This window comes from Haliotis rufescens, unplaced genomic scaffold (assembly GCF_023055435.1).
Source record: "Haliotis rufescens isolate VD_foot unplaced genomic scaffold, xgHalRufe1.0.p SCAF_2, whole genome shotgun sequence".
Taxonomy (NCBI): domain Eukaryota; kingdom Metazoa; phylum Mollusca; class Gastropoda; order Lepetellida; family Haliotidae; genus Haliotis; species Haliotis rufescens.
Genome location: NW_025963890.1, coordinates 74,391,984 through 74,415,348, shown reverse-complemented (window position 1 = coordinate 74,415,348; position 23,365 = coordinate 74,391,984). Strand labels below are relative to the sequence as shown.

At 39.6% G+C, this 23,365-nt stretch overlaps 1 protein-coding gene across 3 annotated transcripts in view; it reads left to right on the top strand.

Moving 5' to 3' along the window:
- LOC124133256 overlaps positions 1-20,574 on the top strand; it is a 36,224-nt gene extending 15,650 nt beyond the window's left edge. The window contains exons 3-7 of one of the 3 annotated variants that reach the window (XM_046497593.2): positions 348-635; positions 2,226-2,260; positions 4,935-4,982; positions 14,646-14,943; positions 16,599-20,574. In XM_046497593.2, the coding sequence (XP_046353549.1) occupies positions 348-635; positions 2,226-2,260; positions 4,935-4,982; positions 14,646-14,943; positions 16,599-16,630 (701 nt within the window). In that variant the 3' untranslated portion in view covers positions 16,631-20,574. Of the gene's footprint in view, positions 1-347; positions 636-2,225; positions 2,261-4,934; positions 4,983-14,645 lie in introns of all 3 variants that reach the window. The other 2 variants (XM_046497591.2, XM_046497592.2) reach the window with 2 other exon arrangements.
- Positions 20,575-23,365: the final 2,791 nt, after the last annotated feature.

Here is a 23,365-nt window from a genome sequence, read left to right as displayed (position 1 = left end):
GGTTGTCGTAATAGCGGGTAGTCACGTGAGACCTAGCTGAATGTGTGCAATCGTACCTTGTAACGTTGCTGTCAGCCATTGGTTGCCTGGGTGACGCTCAGATATTTACAGTCGCCGTTCCAGCTATGACGACGGACCGGACAATCCAGTGATTGATATTGTGAGAAACGACCAGCGGCGTCGGGGTACAGTCACACGCAATCAATCTGTCCGCGAGCCTGACCACCCGATCCACTTAGTCTCCTCTCACGACCAGCATAGGCTGGGGATTAAATCTAACCCGGAACCCATACACATGTGGATTGCATATACTTGTGTTATTCTCACCCATGAATGTCTGGTTCCAGCCCCAGTGACCCCCCACGGCAGGCAGCCTCCACTCCCACCTCTGATCTCAAAGGCAATCCCAGTTTCGAGGCCTATTAAAGCCGCCCCACCGTCAACCCCGACCAAGCATGTTGCGCCACAACCAATTGCGCCGCAGGCCAGAGGAAAACCAGTGGCAAACCAACCTAGCAGGCCACGAGACACCAAGGGCAAACCGGCAGATCATTTTGAGGACACATCTGTTGGAGAGCTGGCTTCCATAGCCGAGGCGTTCAGTGGGTTTGGATGGGGAGACACTTCAAATAATTGTAATTCCTTCTTGTTTATAACGTTCGTATGAATACATACCAATCTGACTTGTCCTAAAATTTAGGTTTCAAAATCTGTCACTTTTAACCTAAAGCCAAACCCTTTCCCTAATCCTGAACTTAACACTGACTCTAACCTTGACCCCAAACCCTGACCCTGACCCTGACCCTGACCCTGACCCTAACCCTAACCCTGTTTATAACATTGCTATGTATATATACATTCCGACTTGTCCTAAAATTTACGTTTCAATCTACAGCCTTTAAGATAACCCTAGCCCTAACCCTCACCGTAACGCGGATCCTTATCCAAACCCTAACCTCAACCGTGACCGCGACCCTAACCCTTCCTTGACTTAAACCGTGACCCTGGCCCAAACCGTGACCCTGACCCAAGTGATATACTGTAAAACCTGCCTTAAAGGGAAGTGCCATTTTCAGTATAATCACTTCCATTAAAAAAATTATGAAGCATGAGTTCGCCAGCTGCCGCCGCATGACAACCAACCAATCCACCAACCCCACAATCTCTCCACCTACCGCACACCCACCCACCCCTCCAACCTTTAACCTACCAACTCATCATCCAGCCATCCACCGCCCTCCATACTACAAGCTGCCACTCAACCACCCCTCCACCCACCCCACCATCCTTCCCCCATCTCCCAAACACCCACCCGACCATCCTTCCCCCACCACCCCTCCACCCACCCCCCCATCCTTCCCCCACCACCCCTCCACCCACCCGACCATCCTTCCCCCACCACCCCTCAACCCACCCCACCATCCTTCCCCCATCTCCCAAACACCCACCCGACCATCCTTCCCCCATCTCCCAAACACCCACCCGACCATCCTTCCCCCATCTCCCAAACACCCACCCGACCATCCTTCCCCCACCACCCCTCCACCCACCCCACCATCCTTCCCCCATCTCCCAAACACCCACCCGACCATCCTTCCCCCACCACCCCTCAACCCGCCCCGCCATCCTTCCCCCACCTCCCAACCACCCATCCCACCACCCCTCCACCCACCCCACCATCCTTCCCCCATCTCCCAAACACCCACCCGACCATCCTTCCCCCACCCCGCCATCCTTCCCCCACCTCCCAACCACCCATCCCACCATCCTTCCCCCACCCCGCCATCCTTCCCCCACCTCCCAACCACCCATCCCACCATCCTTCCCCCACCCCGCCATCCTTCCCCCACCTCCCAACCACCCATCCCACCATCCTTCCCCCACCCCGCCATCCTTCCCCCACCTCCCAAACACCCATCCCACCATCCTTCCCCCACCTCCCTACCATCCATCCCACCATCCTTCCCCCCCCTCCCAACCCCCCAACCCCCCCAATCCTTACCCCACCTCCCCTCCACCCACCACCCCTCCCACCCCACTCCCGAACAATATCAACTATTTTTATCTATATTATGTAACTTACATGGTCGATAATGTCTTGTCATTTGCCTATTTGTCTAACATGTATCGTAAAGAAATATCTTCTTGGTTATAAACTATAATCAATATGTGTCAAAGCCACTACAGAAATGTGATATGGAATCCTAATAACCGCTGTTGTTTAGGTGAGTCAATACCAAGCCAAGAGGTGCCACAACCGGTAAGGAAAACATCAACATATCACTTTTGCTTATTCAAACATTTCCCTGTATTGATTCTCTGTGCAAGAACGGAACATTTCCTATATAATATCTTCTTAAATATACAAATTATTAGATATTTCCGTTTTTTCTCCCTGTATTCAAATCCTACACATCCTAACGATTCTCTCCTCTTTAGAGTAGCAAATAACACATAACAAATAACATTTTTTCTCAAACCACCTGCAACTTTTTTTCTGTCTTTTCTTAATCCCACACATCCTCACAGTTCTCATTAAAGTTACTAGAAGTGCTTCTCTCTCTCCCAAAATAATACTTTCACAATGTCTATAACCAAGCCATTAACACCATAACCATAGGCCACATTTTGGTATGGTGACCTTTAACAAGGGTTTTCTACATCCCAAACTGTCACTTTTGTTAAACGTTTTTGTTTAATACTTCATCCATATTAGTTAACATTAAATAATTCTGTTCCTGCATCTTGAGATTCTGAAACTTCTTAGTGAAGCATGTTATACAAAAGCTGCAGCAACTAGAAATTGTAAATTAAATATAGATACCTTAAAGTTGAACATCTCGTAGCAGACATTTCCAACGTATGCTGCTCTTCAGAACACCAGATCCAAGATGGCGACTTGTTTTATTGATTCGGACTTTAATTCATTTTTTTTATCGTGTTTATATCATATAGTTGCCACGTTACCCTGGTCGACTTGTAGTCATTGTTATCTACACTGTAAACGGAGCTGTAGGTGATGATATACCACTCAACATTTGGTAGTGGTATTCGACTGCCCAGTGGTGGTGGTGGTTGAAGGTAGATCTGACTGGTTGTTTGGAGATGTTGTTGTACGAAGAGGATGCGATTTGGGCATGGAACTGACGCATGTTATTCTTCATTTCAATAATAATGTACAAACGAAAACATTATACTTGTTGTCTCCCGAGTTTCGTAAGTGTGTGAACTAGCATAGTATCCTTATCATGAATTGAGTAGTAAGTTTAGGGTCAGGGTCAGGGTCAAGGTCAGGGTTAGGGTCAGGGTCAAGGTCAGGATTAGATTTAGGGTCAGGGTTAGAGTTTACATCATTCCCCAGTCTTTCAACACCTCGCTCTGCGCTTGGACAGGTTAAGCTGAACCGTGTGAGGTTATTTCGGATTGTTTGGCTGAGCTTGTGCATCTTCGTCATGTCCCCTTGCTTCAGTCATACTGCATCCTCCAGAGCTGATGAACTGATGGTCTTGATGATACTGTTTCTTCTTAGGTCTCGTTTCATCGTTTCACAATTCAGGTGTGCCGCCATGGATCAGCACCGTATCCACCTCCCGCCTATATCACGAGGTGATGTTCTGATGCCACGATCTCCATAATGGAGAAATGGCGACGACTGAACGTCATGTTGCTGGTGAAGGTCTTTACCAAGTGTCCTCAGGGTATGGGGCGTAATTTCATCATATGTCTCTCACTGTATACCGCACGATAATGGCTTACATATGCTCGTGGGGGCGGTCGGGTAGCCCAGTGGTTAAAGCTTTCTCTCGTCACGCCGAAGACCCGAGTTCGATTCCCGACACGGGTTCAATGTGTGAAGCCCAATTCTGGTGTCCCCCGACGTGATTTTGCTGGAATATTGCTAAAAGCGGCGTAAAACCATACTCACTCACTCACTACACATGCTCGTGACAATGAGTTTGTCTTGACGAGCCTGACTCATCATGAATTGACAGATGCAAACATCGCTGGTTTATGGGAGTTCATGTATATATCTCTGCCATATACAAGAGTATACACAACATAGAGCTTGTGACAACCCTCTGGGTCAGCTTCAAACAGCAATTCCTTCCATGTGAAGCTTAGAACTTATCATTCAACTTTCCTAATTTATATTTCCCAATATTTATTATAATATTTTCTCTGGCAATGGTTTCTACTTACGGCTGTGTGTTGATGAGGACTGAAATCGTGGTGTTATCTATATCTCCGGACCCGCTGTAGTATAAACATAGTATTTTGCCACTGCATCGATACCTGTGAAGATCGGGGTAAGATAGGTTTTCAGCAACCCATACTTGCCGTAAAAGGCGACTATGCTTGTCGTTAGAGGCAACTATCGGGATCGGGTGATCACGCTCGCTGATTTTGTTGATGCATGTCATCGTATCTCAATTGCGTGGATCGATGTTCATGATGCCATTCACTGGATTGTCTGGTCCAGATTTGATTATTGACAGACCGCCGTCATATATGTAGGTGAAATATTTCTGAGTGCGGCGTTAAACAACAAACAATGCAAACACTGAAAAATGCAAGATTGAAGGTGATAAAACCAATGGTTTAGCCCATGCACGTGTAAAACATGACAAGTTACAGTTAATGTGGGTATCAAATGGTTCATTCCAGATGCAACTGAACTGCACTCTTGGAAGTTGAAAATGCGACGTGAGATCTCTTGTTATCTGTGTTACCCCTCAATCATGGCACCGAGTATATGGAGCTTGACATCAGCTCTCGATGGGAAGCGGGGTGCATGGAATGCTATGTTCTTGTACGCCCCTCGGCGTCCGGTCTACGGTCTACAAGCCCATCCCGCACTCTATAGATACATGTAGATTACAATATGACGAACAAAACGTATGTGTTGCGGTCTAAAGACAAATGTTTCTTTACAGTTGAAGACAAATTATGCTGTTCCTCCCGGAGGAATGAAAAGAACCAAGGTATAAGAGGCAATATTATCAATGGTCCTAGTGTAGTTTTTGTTCTTCTCATCCGAGTGGCGCTTGTTTTGTGTCTTCCCCTTTCCTGCTTACTAGTTTATTCTGTGTGTTATTTTTAACACCTACTTAAAATCGAAATTATTTCAGCACATTCACGTGTATAAATATTCTCAGATTGTCAAGAGCATCTTCCCGGGGTGGGAGTGTCCACTAGGCTATATCAGCCTAGTTTCTGCAAGGCTTTGATACAGGATGTGGACACGCTTGCCTAAGGAAGATATATCAAGAGAGGATGATTGACAATTAAATACACTACAGGATGACAGGATAGGCTAACACCTTACAGACTGCTTGACTCAGCTCGCGCAATATTGTTACTCCTAGCTTCCATAATGTTGCATCTTCTAATGTCTAATGATTTGTATGGTTGTAAATAGGTTTTTAGAGGAATATCAAGGAAAGGAGTGAACGAGTGCATCTACCTGAACGCCGCATTTAGCATTGTTCACGCTCTATCACGATTATGTATAACGGTATGTCGCGATTCCTTTGCATATTTGATATAGGACCTAGGAGCTAAATGAGACAATTCCTTCTTTATACGATTATTCTCTAAAATTTATTTGAAACAAAAAGGTAAAGCTTTCTGTTTTTTTAGAATTTGAGGCCACATTGCCGAGATTGCAATTTATATAAACATATTTTGGACAAGTTTTAACAGCAATTATCATAAAGTGTATATTTTCATTCATGTAAGTTTATTTTTAAGTACAAGGCAATATCTTTCAATCTGTATGTTTTTGTTGAAGACATCACTTCCGGTTTGGGCGGGAAGGGTAGTTGTGGTCATAATTCGGGATAAACTTATTGCTACTTTCTGTATAATGTGGGCAAACCAGAAGAAAATGGTACAGATCTTCGATAACCATATAATCACAGTTTTGACAATTAATATATTTTGGTCTACATCAACTTTGCTATAACACATTTTTCGTATTTTTAAATTATGGGCAAGGATATGAAATGAAATGAGAATATGTGCCAAATCGTTTTCTATCAAAGGTGATATAAGATACAATTCTGAAGCAAGCACAAATATCTCGGAATTATAATGAGACAGAAACGATGTATTACCAGTTTTTCATTCCTAAATCTTTACATCGTTGCTTAAACATACGAACAAACTGTTTCATGTCGCAACAATCCTGGGTAATCCAAACATAGGTTTCAGTTTCAGGTTATTATTCTCAGGGAAACCACCACCGGGGGGACATGGACATTTACAGCCATATATATAAATATATACATAGACGTACAATATATCTTGACAGATTTCTTATATCTTTTAGCCTTTTGGGTGATACCGTTCTACAGAGTTTTAAAATATTTGGCCACAGGTAGTATTTTTTTTGGATATACCAAATTCTTAGTTGGAGTAGAGCTTCGCATCTGAAAAGATAGTGAAACTCATCTCAAACCGAAAGTGAATCACAGAGTTGACAAAGTCTTTCTTCTCTTGGTATATTCTGCCATCGGCCAGTCTGAACGGGCAAGTCGTGATTTGAATTACGAAATTTTAATATCGGCATGTAGTTGCCTTTAGGAAGTAACAGATAGTTTTCAAAATTTGAGTTTTGCTTATAGTGTTTATAGTATATACCCTTCGGACTCGACTCCATACTTTCCCTCCACTTCTGTATAAACTGATCCTTAAGTATCTGTTCGACCGTTGAGACTAGCCAATTTGTAGAGCATATGTATGGTTTATGAAATATTTCACTTAGTCCGACATAATTTAGTATCTTTTGAACACACATAATCCATGGAAAATTTGTTTTGTATTCCGCTGGCTTTGAGATAATGTAGCGGTACAGAAATATGATATTTTTTTATGCCACTTTGGCAATTCAATTTGTGCCAATAAGCTATTATACGTTTAAACAGTTTAATATATATTGGTTCCCTGTTAAGTTCTCCATATACCATATAATTTGGCGTTGAGTTTCTTAATCCGGCTGCAAGTTTCAAGAATTTTACTTGTATTTTTTCTATTACTTCTAACTTTTCAAAACCCCATACATCTGAACAATATAAAAGGATTGGAGCAACCATGATATCAAAAGCAGTTAGGAGACAATCGAGTGGTAGATTTACACTTCTAGCTCTTTTTAATAGGCAGTTCATAGCTTTCGTTTCACTTTAATCAGAGCTTTTATTCCCATAACAAATATTCTGTTTCTATGGAATTTTATTCCTAGGTATGTATAAGTATCTACTATTTCCAGAGGCCGTTTATTTAGAACAAATATATTTTTGGAAGATTTAGCCGGACCTCCAAGAATCAAAATCTTGTTTTTTTTATATATTTACGTTTAGTTTCCACCTTATACAGTAATTTTGAAACACATCTAATGAATATTGTAGACCTTTGGGGGTTTCGCTAAAAAGTACAGTGTCGTCTGCATATAGGAGTACTATCAAATGTATCCAGATCTGAGTCTCATTCTCCGTTAAGCAGTCGATATTTATTCCTACGCATTCGTTATCGATTAAAAGGATTCCAGGTCATTAAGTAGGATAGAAAACAAAACGGGTGACAGATTTTCCCCTTGTCGTACACCTCACTCACATGGAAAATACTCAGATAATGTATTATTTGATTTTACCAATGATTTTATGTTCATATACATATTTTTGACCAAATTGAAGAATCTACCCTTTATGCCTGTTTTTAGCATTTTGGTCCAAAGACCAGTTCTCCAGACAGTGTCAAATGCTTTTGTGAAGTCTATAAAGGCACAGTAGAGTTTTTTCTTTTGTGTTTTTAATAACTGTGTTAACATATGAATAACAAATACATTATCTGCAGTTGAAAACATTCTTTCTGAAGCCAGCTAGCGCTGATGTTTAAAGATCGTTTTCTTCTAAAAATAGTTTTAATAGCTCATTTAGAATACTTGTAAACAATTTACCAAAGCAACTCAGCAATGTTATCGATCTATACGAATTTGGGTCATATGGATCACCTTTCTGTTTGTAAATTGGTTTTATTATTCCTGTTAACCATGCTTCAGGATAATACCAGAGGCGAGTACTAAATTAAAGAATTCAGTATATAAAGGGGCTAATAAATCGACACTGTCAATGATATAGTCGTTTTCTACGTTATCTAGACTTGCTGCTTTGTTCCGTATTAGTTTCGTTGCTGCCTTTATAATTTCATCAGTATTGATATCATCATTCAAAACACTGCAGTCACTTACATTCCCATCTAAAATATATTCATTAAAATCATCTTCGTTTTGTTTAGGGTTCTGGTTTATTTATTTTTTAAATTCAAAGAAACTAGCAATATCCGGTATATTTTTCTTTATTGTTATACGTTGTTTATTTAATATTTTCCAAAATTCTTTTGGCGATTGTTTGATATTTTTGCGAAAAGCGTCGGTCAGTTGGTTATTATAATTTCGTATATGTTTGTCCATTCATTTTTATATGCCTTCTAATGCTGTCGGTAAACACTTTTAATTCTTACTGTATTGTTTCTTAAAAGCTTTGTTAAACATTTTTCTTGCCTTTTTGCATTCATTTCCGAACCATAGTTTATCAGTTTTACTAACTTCGCCACCACAACTTCTCACACCAAATGCCGCACGTGCAGCGTCAGTTAGCACGTGCGCTATGGGCGCTGCGTTGGCTAACTGGATGAGTTTATTTATTTGTTCAACATTTATATTTTGGCAGAATAAGTCAGTTTTGTTGCTGTCGTAACGTTTTGGTTTATTCATTTCCTTATGTATGTTATTCGGTTGAGGGGAGTCCAGGTTTTCTAAGTTAGGTTTTGTCACAGTTAGAGAGAATGTGAGTGACAAATGTACATCCGAGAATAAGGGAGAGAACTCCTGTATATCAAATGTTATAAAAAAAGCAATGACATAATCATTTACAGTTTTGTCCTTACATGTTGTTTTTCCAATACGTCTATCCGTACCCAGTCGTCCATTTCCTATATATAAATTCAGATTTTTACAAATATCAATCAGTTTATTCCCGAAGTTATTTATCTTGATTCTATCCTGTGTACCCCTCACCCTTGACAAATTCAAGTCTTCCAGTATAGATTCAGGCTCATTTTCTTTTCTTATCTCATTTACATCTAGATCAAATTCATCAATTATGTATTCATCATAAACATTATAATCACATAAATCACTTGTTCTTGCATTAAAATCGCCGATTATTGTAACATAATCAATATTTGAGAATACCTCAAGTATAGATTTTTCAATTTCAAAGAATGTATCAGCAGTAACATATTTGACCCCTCGGGGGAGATGTAGGCATTGCCTAGGTAGAAATCCTGGTCCAAGTTAAATAATTTTCTGAAGATTTTAATCCATTGAATATGCTCACATTTGACCTCAGTAGGAGTAATATAGTTTACATATATATTTCTATTTGCAATACCTAACCCCCCTGATTTTCTCAGAGCCCCTGATCTATTTTGAAGAAATAGAGTATATCCATCAATTTGTAAGTCATCCAAGGAATCAGTTTTTGTTTCTTGAAGGCATATTATGTCTCTACTTTTAAGCAAGTTATTAAATTCTTTGTAGTCTAATCGTTTTCTAGGTCCACACACATTTAAGCTTAGGAATCTTAACTTAATAATAATAATATCATCATCATCATCATCATCATCATCATCATCATCACCACCTCCACCTCCATGATTTGCATCATTAGTATTATCGTTATCACCAGCATTGTCTACTCGGAAAACAAGTCTCTGCTATGTTAATATATTTAGCAATATCATTGGCCCTATTATTTACCTGCTTGTTTATGCAGTCACTATTTGGGGGGTGATCAGTAGGAACCTCAGACATATGCAAAGCTGAATTTGCTGAAAACATATTACTTTTGATGAGAGTGACTATACCATTTATAACATCAGGGGGTGATATAATAGGGTACATTTTCAACACATCATTATCAACCTGATTTGCATCATTTGTATTACTATTATCACCAGTATAATCTCCTAGGGGAGAATGCAATTCTCTGCAATGTGTTCAGTGAGAGACTCGGGCATATTAAAAATAGATTTTGTTTGTAATAAATTATTTTGGATAAGATTGACTGTGTCATTTGTAACATCAGGGGATGGTATATTAGAGTCACATTTCAACATATCATCAACATCAACAACATCATCAACGTCATCAGCATCAGCATCAGCATCAGCATCATCGCCATCCCTGGCATTAACATAAACCTGATTTGCATAATTAGTATTAACATTTCACAAGTATTAACTCCTAGGGAAGATTCACCTTTTGGAAAACGATTCTCTACCATGTTACTATGTTTTGCAATATCATATTTGGATAATATTGACTGTGTCATATGTAACATCAGAGGATGGTATATTAGAGTCACATTTCAACATATCATCATCAATATCATCATCATCATCATCATCATCATCATCATCATCATCATCATCATCATCCCAGGCATTAGCATCAACCTCATTTGCATAATTTGTATTACCATTTCCACCAGTATTATCTGCTAGGGAAGATTCACTTTCTGGAATACAATTCTCTGCAATGTTATTATGTTTAGCAATATCATTGGTCTTATTATTTACATGCTTGTTTATGCAGTTAATTTTTGGGGCGTGATCAAAAGGAAACTCAGACATATGAAATGTAGATTTTGTTGCAAGTAAATTATTTTGGATAGGAGTGACTGAACCATTTGTTACATCAGAGGATGATGAAATAGAGTCACATTTCAACACATCATCATCATCAACATCATCATCAACCTGATTTGCATCAATAGTATTACTATTATTACCAGTGTTTTCTCCTGGGGAATATTCACATTCTGGAATACAATTCTCTGCAATGTTATTATGTTAGGAATATCATTGTCCCTATCAATTATCTGCTTGTTTATGCAGTCAATTGTTTGGGAGTTATCAGATTGAGCCTCACACATATGAAAAGTAGATTTTTCTAAAAATATATCACTTTGAATGAGAGTAACTGTACCATTTTTTACACCAGAGGGCGATATAAAGGGTCAATTTTCAACACATCATCATGGGTACATTCGACAACAGACTTGCAATCCTTAGGTAGATCTGAAACATGAAGAAGATTATAGTTGTCAGTACATGAGTTATTAATAGACAAAGTTCTGTTGTGAACAACAGAAGCAGCTGAGTTATGAGATTGTTCTGAAAGTTTAGTCCTATTGCTATATCTAGATGTTTTACCCCAGGGGCTAGAGTCTATACCAGGATCAGAGTCTGGTAAGAATGGGGTGTGAAACACACTAGAATAGTCACTCGTGAACTCGAGTCCACCGTCCCATTCCTAGGCTTGACCAGATTGTTTGCGGGGAGTCCTGTAGGGTGGCGGGGAGTCCTGTAGGGTGGCGGGGAGTCCTGTAGGGTGGTGGGGTGTCCTGTAGGGTGGTGGGGAGTCCTGTAGGGTGGCGGGGAGTCCTGTAGGGTGGTGGGGTGTGAACGTTCTGAAGCACCCTGTTGATGTACAGCTTATCAACCACAAGGTAAGCTTGCTTACCCTTCTGTCGAGCCCCTCGCAAAAGTGGCATTAGCACTCTTCAGGAAATTGCTCCACGATAGAAAAGGGTTTAGCCTTCAATTTATTTGCTGCTGCCTTCACCAAATTTCTTTCCCTGGTGTAGATAAACTTTGCTATCAGGGGCCTGACAGTATCTCCTGCATGTCTCGGGGGTCGGGGCCTGCCGATTCTGTAGACTCGTATAAATGTCATGTTTTCGGCGTCTAAATCCAGATGTTCTTGAATAAAGTCGTCGCTTTTAAACATAGCTTTGTCCGTCGTCCACGTGTCGAAACAGTCACTCATAAACTGGTTTGATTCTGCAATATCATCTAATCGCGTTCTCAATGTGTCTGTTTATTGTACTTTGTGTTCAAGTTTGGACATGTTTGTTTTGATGGAAAGCACATCTTGTTTAATTGCGTCTAGCTTTGAAAGTTTCTTGTCAATGAGATCAAGCTTAGCCAAATTGGCTGACGTATCTGGGCTCTGAGGTCGGGGTATTTGGGATGACATGTAGGGACTGGCAAACGATTGAAACTGACCTTGGTTTGGTGTAAATTCTTGTTGGTGATGAACTTGAGGTGAGTAGACTGTCTCAAGAGATTGTCTCACGGCGTTAGCTGCGTCCATCTCGGCAGTTCGCTTGCTTGATGGAGTGCCCCCTGTATTCGCACACGTGTTAGGCGAGGTAGATTTTTTCTTTCTTTTTCGTGTTTTCTTTTGGCTTGATGGTGGTTTAGTCATAGCTGTTCATATCTTGCATCGGTATAGTTCTTATAATGCATCCATGGAGGTGGTATTAGATGAAAGTCAAATGAAATGTGAGAGAGCAGTGAGAGAGCTGATTCGTAACACATGCTTCCGCTCTAGCCATGGCGCAAGCCGGTCTGAAACACAACGTAGTGCTGACACGATGAACCCAATTTATACCATCGTGATCATGTGATTTCAGCATAGTGTAACAAGCATGGAGATAGCATGGGAATGCATACGAATGATGCTACACCAATAGCATATACATTTAGTTAAATAGTGCGCACATAAATAATACCTGCCCGCTTCTCCCAGAACGGCATGTGTGGAACCACGGACCTATATAACCGGTTATACAAGTCCATGGTGGAACCAAAATATAGTGCTGGCACAGGTTGGAAACTCATCTAATCAAGTGTTATTATTCCAATATGCATACTCACTGCGACTTTCAAATAGGTAGCTTGCTTATCTTCGAGTGGGAAATTTCTATTCTATTATTGGATAGCTTGTCCTGGTTATGCTCATGAGTGTAAATGGGATAATATTAAGAATCCACTTAATCAAAGTGACATATGTTCCTACGCCCTGTTTGTTGTAGTTCAGCTCGTGCAGGAAATAGGTTAAAGTGTGGTATTGTCATGGCCTGGTTGTTTCATTATGATTGTTGAAATGAAGTGTTTTAAGTGTATCCCTACTCTGTTTAATCAGCCTGTGGCCTCACGACATCTATTTAATCGCTTCTGTCGTTTATTCGTGTTAACACCATTTCGATTTCCCTCACGCTTGTATTATGACGTCATATTGTAAGTTGTAGCAGGATCACGAGGGGGCATGGTGTTTTATGCGTCCCGCGATAGGTTTTTTACCACGAGCTGGAGGCGAGGGACGCCGGGAAATTTATTCCCCTCCAAGGCGGGTAACACAGTATTTTATCAAGATCACCTGGACCAATCAGATCTCAACATTCTGACATGGAGGTATGATAAATTATTCTATCAAGATCTCCTGGACAAGTGAGATCTCATCATTCTGACGTGGGGGTATGATAAAGTATTCTATCAAGATCACCTGGACCAATCAGATCTCATCATTCTGACATGGAGGTATGATAGAGTATTCTATCAAGATCACCTGGACAAGTGAGATCTCATCATTCTGACATGGAGGTATGATAAAGTATTCTATCAAGATCACCTGGACACGTGAGATCTCATCATCCTGCATTCTGACATGGGGGTATGATAAAGTATTCTATCAAGATCACCTGGACCAATCAGATCTCATCATTCTGACATGGAGGTATGATAAAGTATTTTATCAAGATCACGTGGACCAATCAGATTTAATCATTCTGGCATGGAGGTATAATAACGTTCATTGTCACACCAGAAAACATAAAATATCTCGCTTCTTTAATGATTATGGGTTAAACGGGTACTTGTTGCCCAAACAATGGCATAGTATTACATTAACCTGTTACATATCCAAGTCAAACGTTAATCATAAGGGTTAAAATACGTCAGCTCGTTTAGCAGAGGAAACAAAGGTGAGCGTTATATATGACGTATGGTCAGTGTTCGACTCACGTGGCAGATGTACATTCGTCTGAGCAGTGACACACACACACACACACACACACACACACACACACACACACACACACACACACACACACACACACACACACACACATTAAATGGTTGCTCTGTTCAACAGCCGCGTTCTCAGTCTGACGCCTGTCATCAAACCGACCCATACGTTGTCTTCTGTCAGTTACATGCCCACAAGCAAAACCTCGTTAACTCGAAGAAAATAAGTAACCCGTAGTTCGGGACAAGAGAGGGACCGTTGACATTAGTGCATACCATCGTCTTGAACAAGATGTGGATGTAAATGAGTTCGAGTTAAAGAGGGGACATGAGTGGCTAAGCCGCCTAAATTCTCTTTGCAGAGTTGCGTACCTTTTGTGTGCCAGAATCCTATGATTGTGGGTTCGAATACCAGATTCAGCCTGATTATGTATCTTGGTTTACCAGCACAATACCCATGGTGGTGGGTTTCACCAAAATGGGTGACGTCTATGTACACGCAGTGATTTAACTGTTGAAGCCGCGTTACACCTAACTCACTCTCACTCGAGCTAATTAGGTTTCACTGTGTTCCTAAAGTGAGTGCGTTAGTAGACTTTTGCGAATTCATAAAGCAAATAATATTTATATTTATATTTGTTCTTATTACATAATTGTAATCATCTATCCTTGTGATTCTCCAGTGACTTACACACATCGTGCACGTGTTTCAGGTCGCAGATGAGAAATCAATAGTTCAGAGAACATGGAATAAAGTGAAAAAGATAGGCAGAAAGAAGAAAACAGTTTCTTTCGATGACGTCGTTCCCAAGGGTGAGGCCGGGAGCGATGACGCCGACTCCGACGGGCCTGACTACGACTACATCGACGACGAAGTACTACGCGAACACATGAAGGCGATTGAAAAACAAGCCAGAGCCAAGGAGGAAACGAAACTGAAAGGCGGAATCTCTGCAAGCCAGAAGCCGGTCCAAAGGGTGCTCCCAAACGCTCACAAAGATCCAGCACAGGGTAAGGCTTCCACATCTCTTGAAGTTCTCAGCATCAGTGAACTTGAGGAGTTGCTGCGGTCTTGCGGTATGCAGGACCTAGCTAAGGTCTGCCGGCAAGAGAACTTGGATGGTTGCCTTTTCTGTTGCCTCTCGGATAAACTTCTAAAAGCAAGACCATTCAAACTGGACGACTACCGCATACAAAAACTGAATTTGATTAAGACCGGGTGGAGACCGAAGACGTAGAAACGAACAGCTCATTGCAGTATGGACAGGGAGCGCCATTGACAAAGACACGTGGACTCAACATTCGGGTCCTCTTGCCTCGAACAGAACAGGAGTTCACTTTAAACTGAAAACCCACCGATCACATTCATATATACTGAACAAAAAAAGTTAGGGATCATCAATATTTTGGGGAATATTTTTTGTAGTGAAGACTGAGCACACACTTTCATGAATATATCCTAAAACATATGCATCATCCCTAACGTTGTTGGTTCGGTGTAGTTCGTACAACAGAGAAACATTATTGTTTGTAAATAGAATCCAACCAATGCAGGCCGAGATTACATATAGGACTGGTGTGAGCCGAGTAGTCACCATTAGAACAGATGTAACCATTTGACTTGAAGTTCAAAACAACATTTTTGTCTTTCATTAGAGCCCAATTGTTATCGGTGGATTATTATTATTATTATTATTATTATTATTATTATTATTATTATTATTAAGTGGTTTGGCAGCAATATTGAATTCATGCTTTTCAGGGTGCAATTTACTTTGTTTTGGTACCTTTTTTGAAACCCTACCATTGTAATTGCACTGTTTATTATTGTTTATTATCTGTGAGCATCAGATTCCCCTTCTTTCGGACTACTGAAAATGTTACATCTCTGATTCCGTGACATCTCTGCTCTCTTCTGCGTTTCCGTTCTTGTGTCAAAAGCGTACGTCTTCTAGGTCTCAAATAGACTGCACCTGCAACTCAGAGGGTCCGATAGTGCCTAATTTGGGAATGTGTATGTAGTCTACTATTATTGAGTCAAATCCATATCTCTCAAGGCTAAGAGGAAAAATGAAAACATAATCAATTTAAAACAACATATCTAAACCTATTGTTTCTCGACCGCTCATCAAACTTATGTCAAACATGCTAATGTCAAACATGCAGTTTTTAGTATCATCAGGTGCCAGTCACCTTTTGTATTTTGACACATTGATTTTTTTCAATATGTCATTTGGTGGACAAACCTCACACCAGAACCTCCGTTGATGTAAGGGCAGTTAGTGGATCTATTTCACATATTTTATTTATGCTTCTTATTGTAAAACACCGCTCACTGCCTTTGCCGCCTAAGGAGGATTAGGGACATCTTCTAGAATAATTTGACTTGCCTTTGCGTGTGTTTGTGACGGGTGCCATGAGTGGGGCAGAATAAGGTTATCTTTTAGCGAACACCTGGCATCATCACTATTTGATAGTGATTCATAAACGGATGATTATTATATTGTCGGAATCAAACACGAATGATACATGTTTCCACATGATTATAGATGGGTTTCGTCGCCTTTATGTACAAACAGACCAAAGACCTAACTACACTTTCTGGTTTAAAGTAACAGATTTTGTAGGTATGTTTATGAGATACGACAATGACCATTTTGTTTCAGTTATCTGTATCAACCAAAGAGAGATGCCGTGAGTGGACCTCCACGTATGTCAACTTGGACACTCCAATAAATGTTAGTGTAGCTTGAAGTCCCATATTAATGCTTGTAGCTATATTTCAACTTTGCCATTGTTTTCCCTTACCAACTCAACTTTTAAGAATTAAATTAAAAAGCAACATTTTTTATATTGACAAAAACGTGAAACAACCTCCTAACATATAAAATAGTACGTTTGTTTTCAATACGTTCATTCAAGGCCAAATTCAATTCGAGGTTGAAAATATTTCATTATGACAGAAGTATTCTTATGTCTTGCTTTAGTCATTTTTATGTTGTTGTTTTCGCCTGGTGTGTGTGGGAGCAGATTAAATATTTAAAAAAAACATGTGCTATGGCTCTTATGTTCTGAATATGTTGTCACGTGAGCAGTACTCAGTTTACCTCATCTCAATGGTGTTGTAGTTCAACCTTACTGTGTGATCCATTTCTGAGAACATTTAACTTTGCATTCTGCGGAATAAATAAGTGCTATTCCGATTATATTAATTTCCTAATTTCATTATTTTTAGCAAAAGCCTCGGCATATTGCAAGAGTTATGTTTTTGCCCTGCGGGCAATCCGTTGGTATGAATCATTGGACAAACATATTGTGAACTAGTCAACAATACAATATACAATTAATAGAACAGTCGCCTTCTCCATTAAGGGATATTTTGTAATAAACTCAAAGGATAAAGAATGCATACACCCACGTTTGATTTTGGCTTAAAATAAAAGAAACAAGTAGTGGTTATTGGAGGGTGATATATTTGATACAGGTATCCTAGGTGTGTGGTGGACCTTAGGTTTCCAGTGCTTCGGTGACCACTAACGTTTTGATAACGTCTGTAAATCTTTGGTCAATCAAATTTTAAAGAGCACACTTTCTTATGCCTGGCAGTTAAGTTCGTTTATCATTTTCACATTATGTAGTATGATTTTATTAACCTGTTGTAGTTTTTTTTCTAGTTTGTTGTTCGTAAACGAATACGGAGTTCATGTTTTCTATTTTAGATAGCATAACGCCATATCCCCTATAAAAGTATCCAGATATGTGTATAAATAACTGTTGTTGTATTGTATAAATGTTCCAAAGTTATCAGGTTATCGTTTACATCATGCAAGAAGATTAATGTGATTGCATGTTTGTATTGTATACATTAAAATTATATTTATGTATCCTAGTTTCCAGACATTGTATCGTTGGTAATTTTGTTTGTTTCATTACAACGGGTAATGTATTGACTCTGAAAACAGGTTTGACTTGGAATAGATTTTGTACCCAGATATGATTTTTCTCAATTGTTCTTATTTTTATAATTTACATTCCAAGGAAATGGGTATAAAACAACCCTAAAATCAAGTATGATTTGTTTTTAAACTTTACGACACGTGAAATGGTTAAATGGCAGAGCCGTTAAGGCATTCACGAGTCTAGCATTCGGGTAGTTGAAGGGAGATAACCGACTTGGAATACAGCTTTGTATATTAACTTATTACCTTTATGGACAATACAGTAGCACTTCGTTGTCTGGGAACATACCTTTCTGAAATATATCGAAACGACATTTGGATTTCCACAATACAATGCAACAACTTCTACTAAGATAGTGATAAAGTCATCTAGACAATCATTCATCTTCGTAACTCTAGGGTGTTTTATCTCGACCTTATAGAGGGAACAGTACCTGCATCCTGTGATACCGGTGCCCGGATAGTCTGAGAGTGCATGGTATACATGCTTAGCGTTGTGTATTATAACACGTTTTGTCAAATATGAAACTTGACACCATGTATCGCCTAGTTTCAGTGTTACAGATTGTCCCACTCCCTAACTATTTGATTTTATTGATGTTTACTTTTTTTAAATGATATTGTTAACTACATGCAATATGCAATGTGGAATAATCTATAGCATCATGAGCCAAGCTTACAGCAATTCCGTTACAATGCTATAATTCCTATATAATTGCGGGACAAAAAAAGACATACACATACACTTTATATTGGTAAAAATGAAACACACAAGAAGTGCTTATTCGATGGTGATGTACGCGCATCACAGTCGTGCTTTGGACCTCATATTTGCAGTGTTTCGGCGTCAATGTTTTGTTGTTGTGAATCCAATGTTCAACTGTATACTTTCTTACATTTATATATATGTTTTCTGTTATAAACAGTTAAGTACGTTTATAACGAACTGACGGATATAACGAATTTATTTTTGGTCCTGGCCATTTGCTGTGTATGTGCTGTGCATATGCTTATTACGAACTGCGGTCATAACGAACTAAAGTTAGTATTCCATTTGGGTTCGTTATAGCCGTAGTTCACTGTATTGCTTTCTGTGATTGATCTCGTCGACTTGATGGTGTGTCATGGAGATCTGGGGTTCAAAGTTATCTCTTGATGTAAATATTCTTTTAAACATACAAGGAAACCAACTTCCACTCTTCTCCATCCTCGTAGTGTCTGCAGGTTTTTCTCCTTTTAACCTCGGCCTCGACATGTAGCCACGTTGAAGATAAGGCCTCTCTTGAGGTTATTCATGTCTCTTTATGACCAGCAAAAAAACATTGTTTCTTTTTTCTGACAATTATAATGCTTTGTTCCTTTCTGAGAATATATACATTATTGCTTCTGATAATCATAAATACAATATTGCTTCTTTCTGACAATAATGAACGCATTCTTTTTCTAACATTTTATTAATTCATAATAGTTTTTTTAATTATAATGCATTATTGTTTTTTCCGATTAAATACATTGTCTGTTCTAACAATTATTAATGAATTATTGTTTTCTTTCTGACAATTAAAATGCATTATTGTTCCTGCCAATTACATGTGCATTAACTGTTCTATCTTACAAGCAAAATGCATTCAGTTTTCTATCTTTATAGAAACAATGAATATTTAGTGTAACTGGTGACTAATTATTAATTGTTCTATCATTTTAGTAGAGCCACAAGTCCCATATTAACTACTAATAATGCAGACCACGGTGCGGGTGATCGCTGGGTGGAATTAGACCATTTCGCCCCTTCTATGCAATGATATATCCATCTAAACGTGTGTTAAAGGATGGCGAGAACCACTGGGTGACAGTCAATATAAAATTCCATTCATTAAAATCAGATCTTTTACTCCGATACGATACCTCTCTACATTAGAGGTCGCGTCAGGAGCAAGTTCTGATCTGATATTTGAGGCTTCTAAATTCTCGGTACGAATTAGCGAATCATTTAGACCAGCATATCTGATTTCTGTATCCCGAAAACGCACTAAACCACAAGTTCCGAATGTAGATGCCGCGCCATTGTTGTGGACGGCGTTCTGTACATCACGTTATGTCTGACATCTACACCCAAACGAACGTGCCAGCAAGCAATATCTGTGCTCAGTTTGGGTTTTCTTTTGTTCAAAAAGAAATTTCCGAATTGAGGTAAAGAAATGAAGTCGGATTATTTTAGAAGATATAATACACTTGATAATCGAGGATGACGCTCGAGGATTGTTTATACAAATTCGCCCAAAGTCAATGTCAAGTGCTTTACCTTGCAAGAACCTGACATAGTGGTCCGTGCCAACCCCCTTTTGGTACGAAAGATAGCGACCTCTGTTAAGTGGTATTCCGGATGCAGCAGGTCAGTATGGGATGCCAGTATTTCAGTGTGGGGGTGGCGCCTCATATGTGACCATACCTTAAGCGCTTCAGATTAATTACATTTAGATAGTGTTGTTGTTTTTAAGCTATTCCTTGCAGTTCGAAATATATATTGGGCTATTCATTCAATGTTCAGTGCTTTATTGAGCGGTGAGATACAAGGGCTTATAATAAAACCATGGACACTTAATACGATCTATATTTAGGGTCCATGGTAAAACGGTTTCTTTCTTTTGAAAGGAAGATATATGAATAAAGCTATTTTTATTAATTGTGTATTTGTTTCATGTTTTAGTCAATAATTCTGCTATTTAGCTGCGGCGGATGTTGTTTACAGTCACAGTCAGCAATAATGTAGCGTCCTGTAAATAATCTGGTCTGGACCAGACAACCCAGTGGTTGACATCATGAGCAACGATCCGAGCCATCAGCCCTTTGACATGACATCAGTGGGGTGAGGTGAAGGTGAAAAGGGGTTTAGTGTGTGTGTGGGTGTGTGTGCGTGGTTGCGTATGTTCGGACTAATGCCGATTTTAAAGTTCTAGCCTACTGATAAACCATGCCACAGTGTAACAAAAATAACCCACTCAGACGCAGTATACTGACTCCGAGCTGACCAGTCCTTGTTTTAGCCCCTTAATGCCGAGCAAGGGCAGGGTAACAGGGTAACAACAAGTACCATCTTTTAACATCTTTTGGTTTGACGCGGAGGGGGATCGAACCCAGGACCTTCCGCTCTCGTCTCCTATCATGACGACACAAGAATCTCATTCAGCACAACAAGTATCGCCTTGATTGCTGTCATGACAACACAAGGATGTCCTTGATTCCTGTCATGACAACACAAGGATGTCCTTGATTAATTTCATCATGACACAAGGATCTCCTTGATTCCTGTCCTGACAACACAAGGATCTCCTTGATGCCTGTCATCACAACACAAGGATCTCCTTGATATGTCATCATGACACAAGGGACTGCTTGACTCCTGTCATCACAGCACAAACAACACACTCGATCGGCAAGATTTATTTCTCATTTTCTTTCAAAGGTAAATCAATGAAATATGCTATCAGTTGCATTAATCAAAATAAACACACAATCTATCACACCTGGTGGCTGAGGTTCAGTCCTCCCTACTCTCCATCCTCCAAACTTCGTCCACAGCACAAACTGGACTAAAACACCATTCAACAAAATAATACAAACAATTCCACCCAATACTTCACCTCAATGACTCCAGCTGTACATGGAATGTCAAAACTCTCAACACACTTCAATGTGTAGGTAATAATCCCCTTTGGTCACAAAAAACATCATCTTCAAAATATTGGTGAATACTGCCATACAAATATGTTTTTTTCTGATAACAAATATTTAAATCTACATTGAATTTCTGTATATCTACATTTGATTTCCTGCCAACTTGTGTGGTATCTGCATCCTAAGCATCAGCAGTCAACTGTTTGTTTGTTCGTTTGTTTAACGCAGCACTCAGCAATATTCCGGCTATATCACATCAGTCTGTAAATAATCGAGTATGGACCAGACAATCCAGTGATTGATATCATGAGCATCGATCCATGCAATTGGGATATGATGGCATGCATCAACCAAGTCAGCGAGCCTGACCACCAGATCCTCTTACGACAAGCATAGCCGCCTCTTATGAGAAGCATGGGTTGCTGAAGACCAATTCTAACCCGGATGTTCATGGGTGACCAGTCAACTTGAGTCCCAACCTCACACAAGTAGACATTATTAGCTGCCATAAAACACCTGTGCTTTAGGGGGGGGGGGGGGAACTGTGTGTGTGCGCACTCAGAGGTCAAAGGTAATAGATCACTCTACCTCACCAGTCTCGTCAGTGTGTGTGTGTGTGTGTGTTTGTTTTTAAGGCTGCTCTCAGCAATATTCCAGGTATGAAACATTTAAAAAATAAAAATGAAAAAATAAAATATAATCCAACTGTATGATGGCAGTCTGTAAATAATCGAGTGAGTGGACCAGACAATCAGTGATTGATATTATGAACAATGATCTATACCGTTGACGTGCTATCAACCAAGTCTGATCCATTAAGTCATGTCTAACATTTGTTTGTTTGTTGTTTTACGCCTCACTAAGCAATATGCCAGCTATATGACGGCGGTCTGTAAATAATCAAGTCTAGACCAGACAATCCAGTGATTAATATCATGAGCATCGATCAACGCAATTGGGATCGATGACATGCATCAACCAAGTCAGCAAGCCTGACCAACCGATCCCGTTAGTCACCTCCTACGACAAGCAGTCGCCTTTTACGGCAAGCATGCACCTCTTACGACCAGCAAAGGATTATGGGACCTCTTCACCCTTCATCCCTACAGATTCGGTCTCATCAGAAAAGAATGAAAGGTTGTAATATACATTCCACACACTCACATTGGTGGGACTACCCAGGGTATCCATTGTGTATTAGGATGGTACACTTACCAAATATATAAGTCCAGTGGACAATTATAGCCCCAAACTGGCACTTAGAACAGTACATGTCCTGAGGTTTTAATAAAACACATCTAACTGATCAGAAAGTGCATTTGTTTCATGGGCCTTATAAATATAAGTTTAACCTTGATAAATACATATTTTGTTTCTGCCTGCCTACCCTAAGATTGCCCTTGACACTAATGTATATTATCTTAAAGCACTGACAAGAAATGACATTCTAGTATTCAACTTAGTTATTGTATTTGAACCTGATTCCAACTTATTTCTCCTCCATTCCTTTTCTAACGAGAAATCAATTAAATAATAATAATACATGAAATATAAAATAAACTTCAGAAAATGTCAAGAACAACACAGCTAACTGAAGTTAAAATAAAGAGTTTTGTGCATACTAAAATAAAGAGCTTTGTGCATAATAAAATAAAGAGCTTTGTGCATACTAAAATAAATAGCTTTGTGCATACTAAAATAAAGAGCTTTGTGCATACTAAAATAAAGAGCTTTGTGCATACTAAAATGTCATATTGTAACAAGGATGAAATACTCATATCCCCTGCCAATATGACATG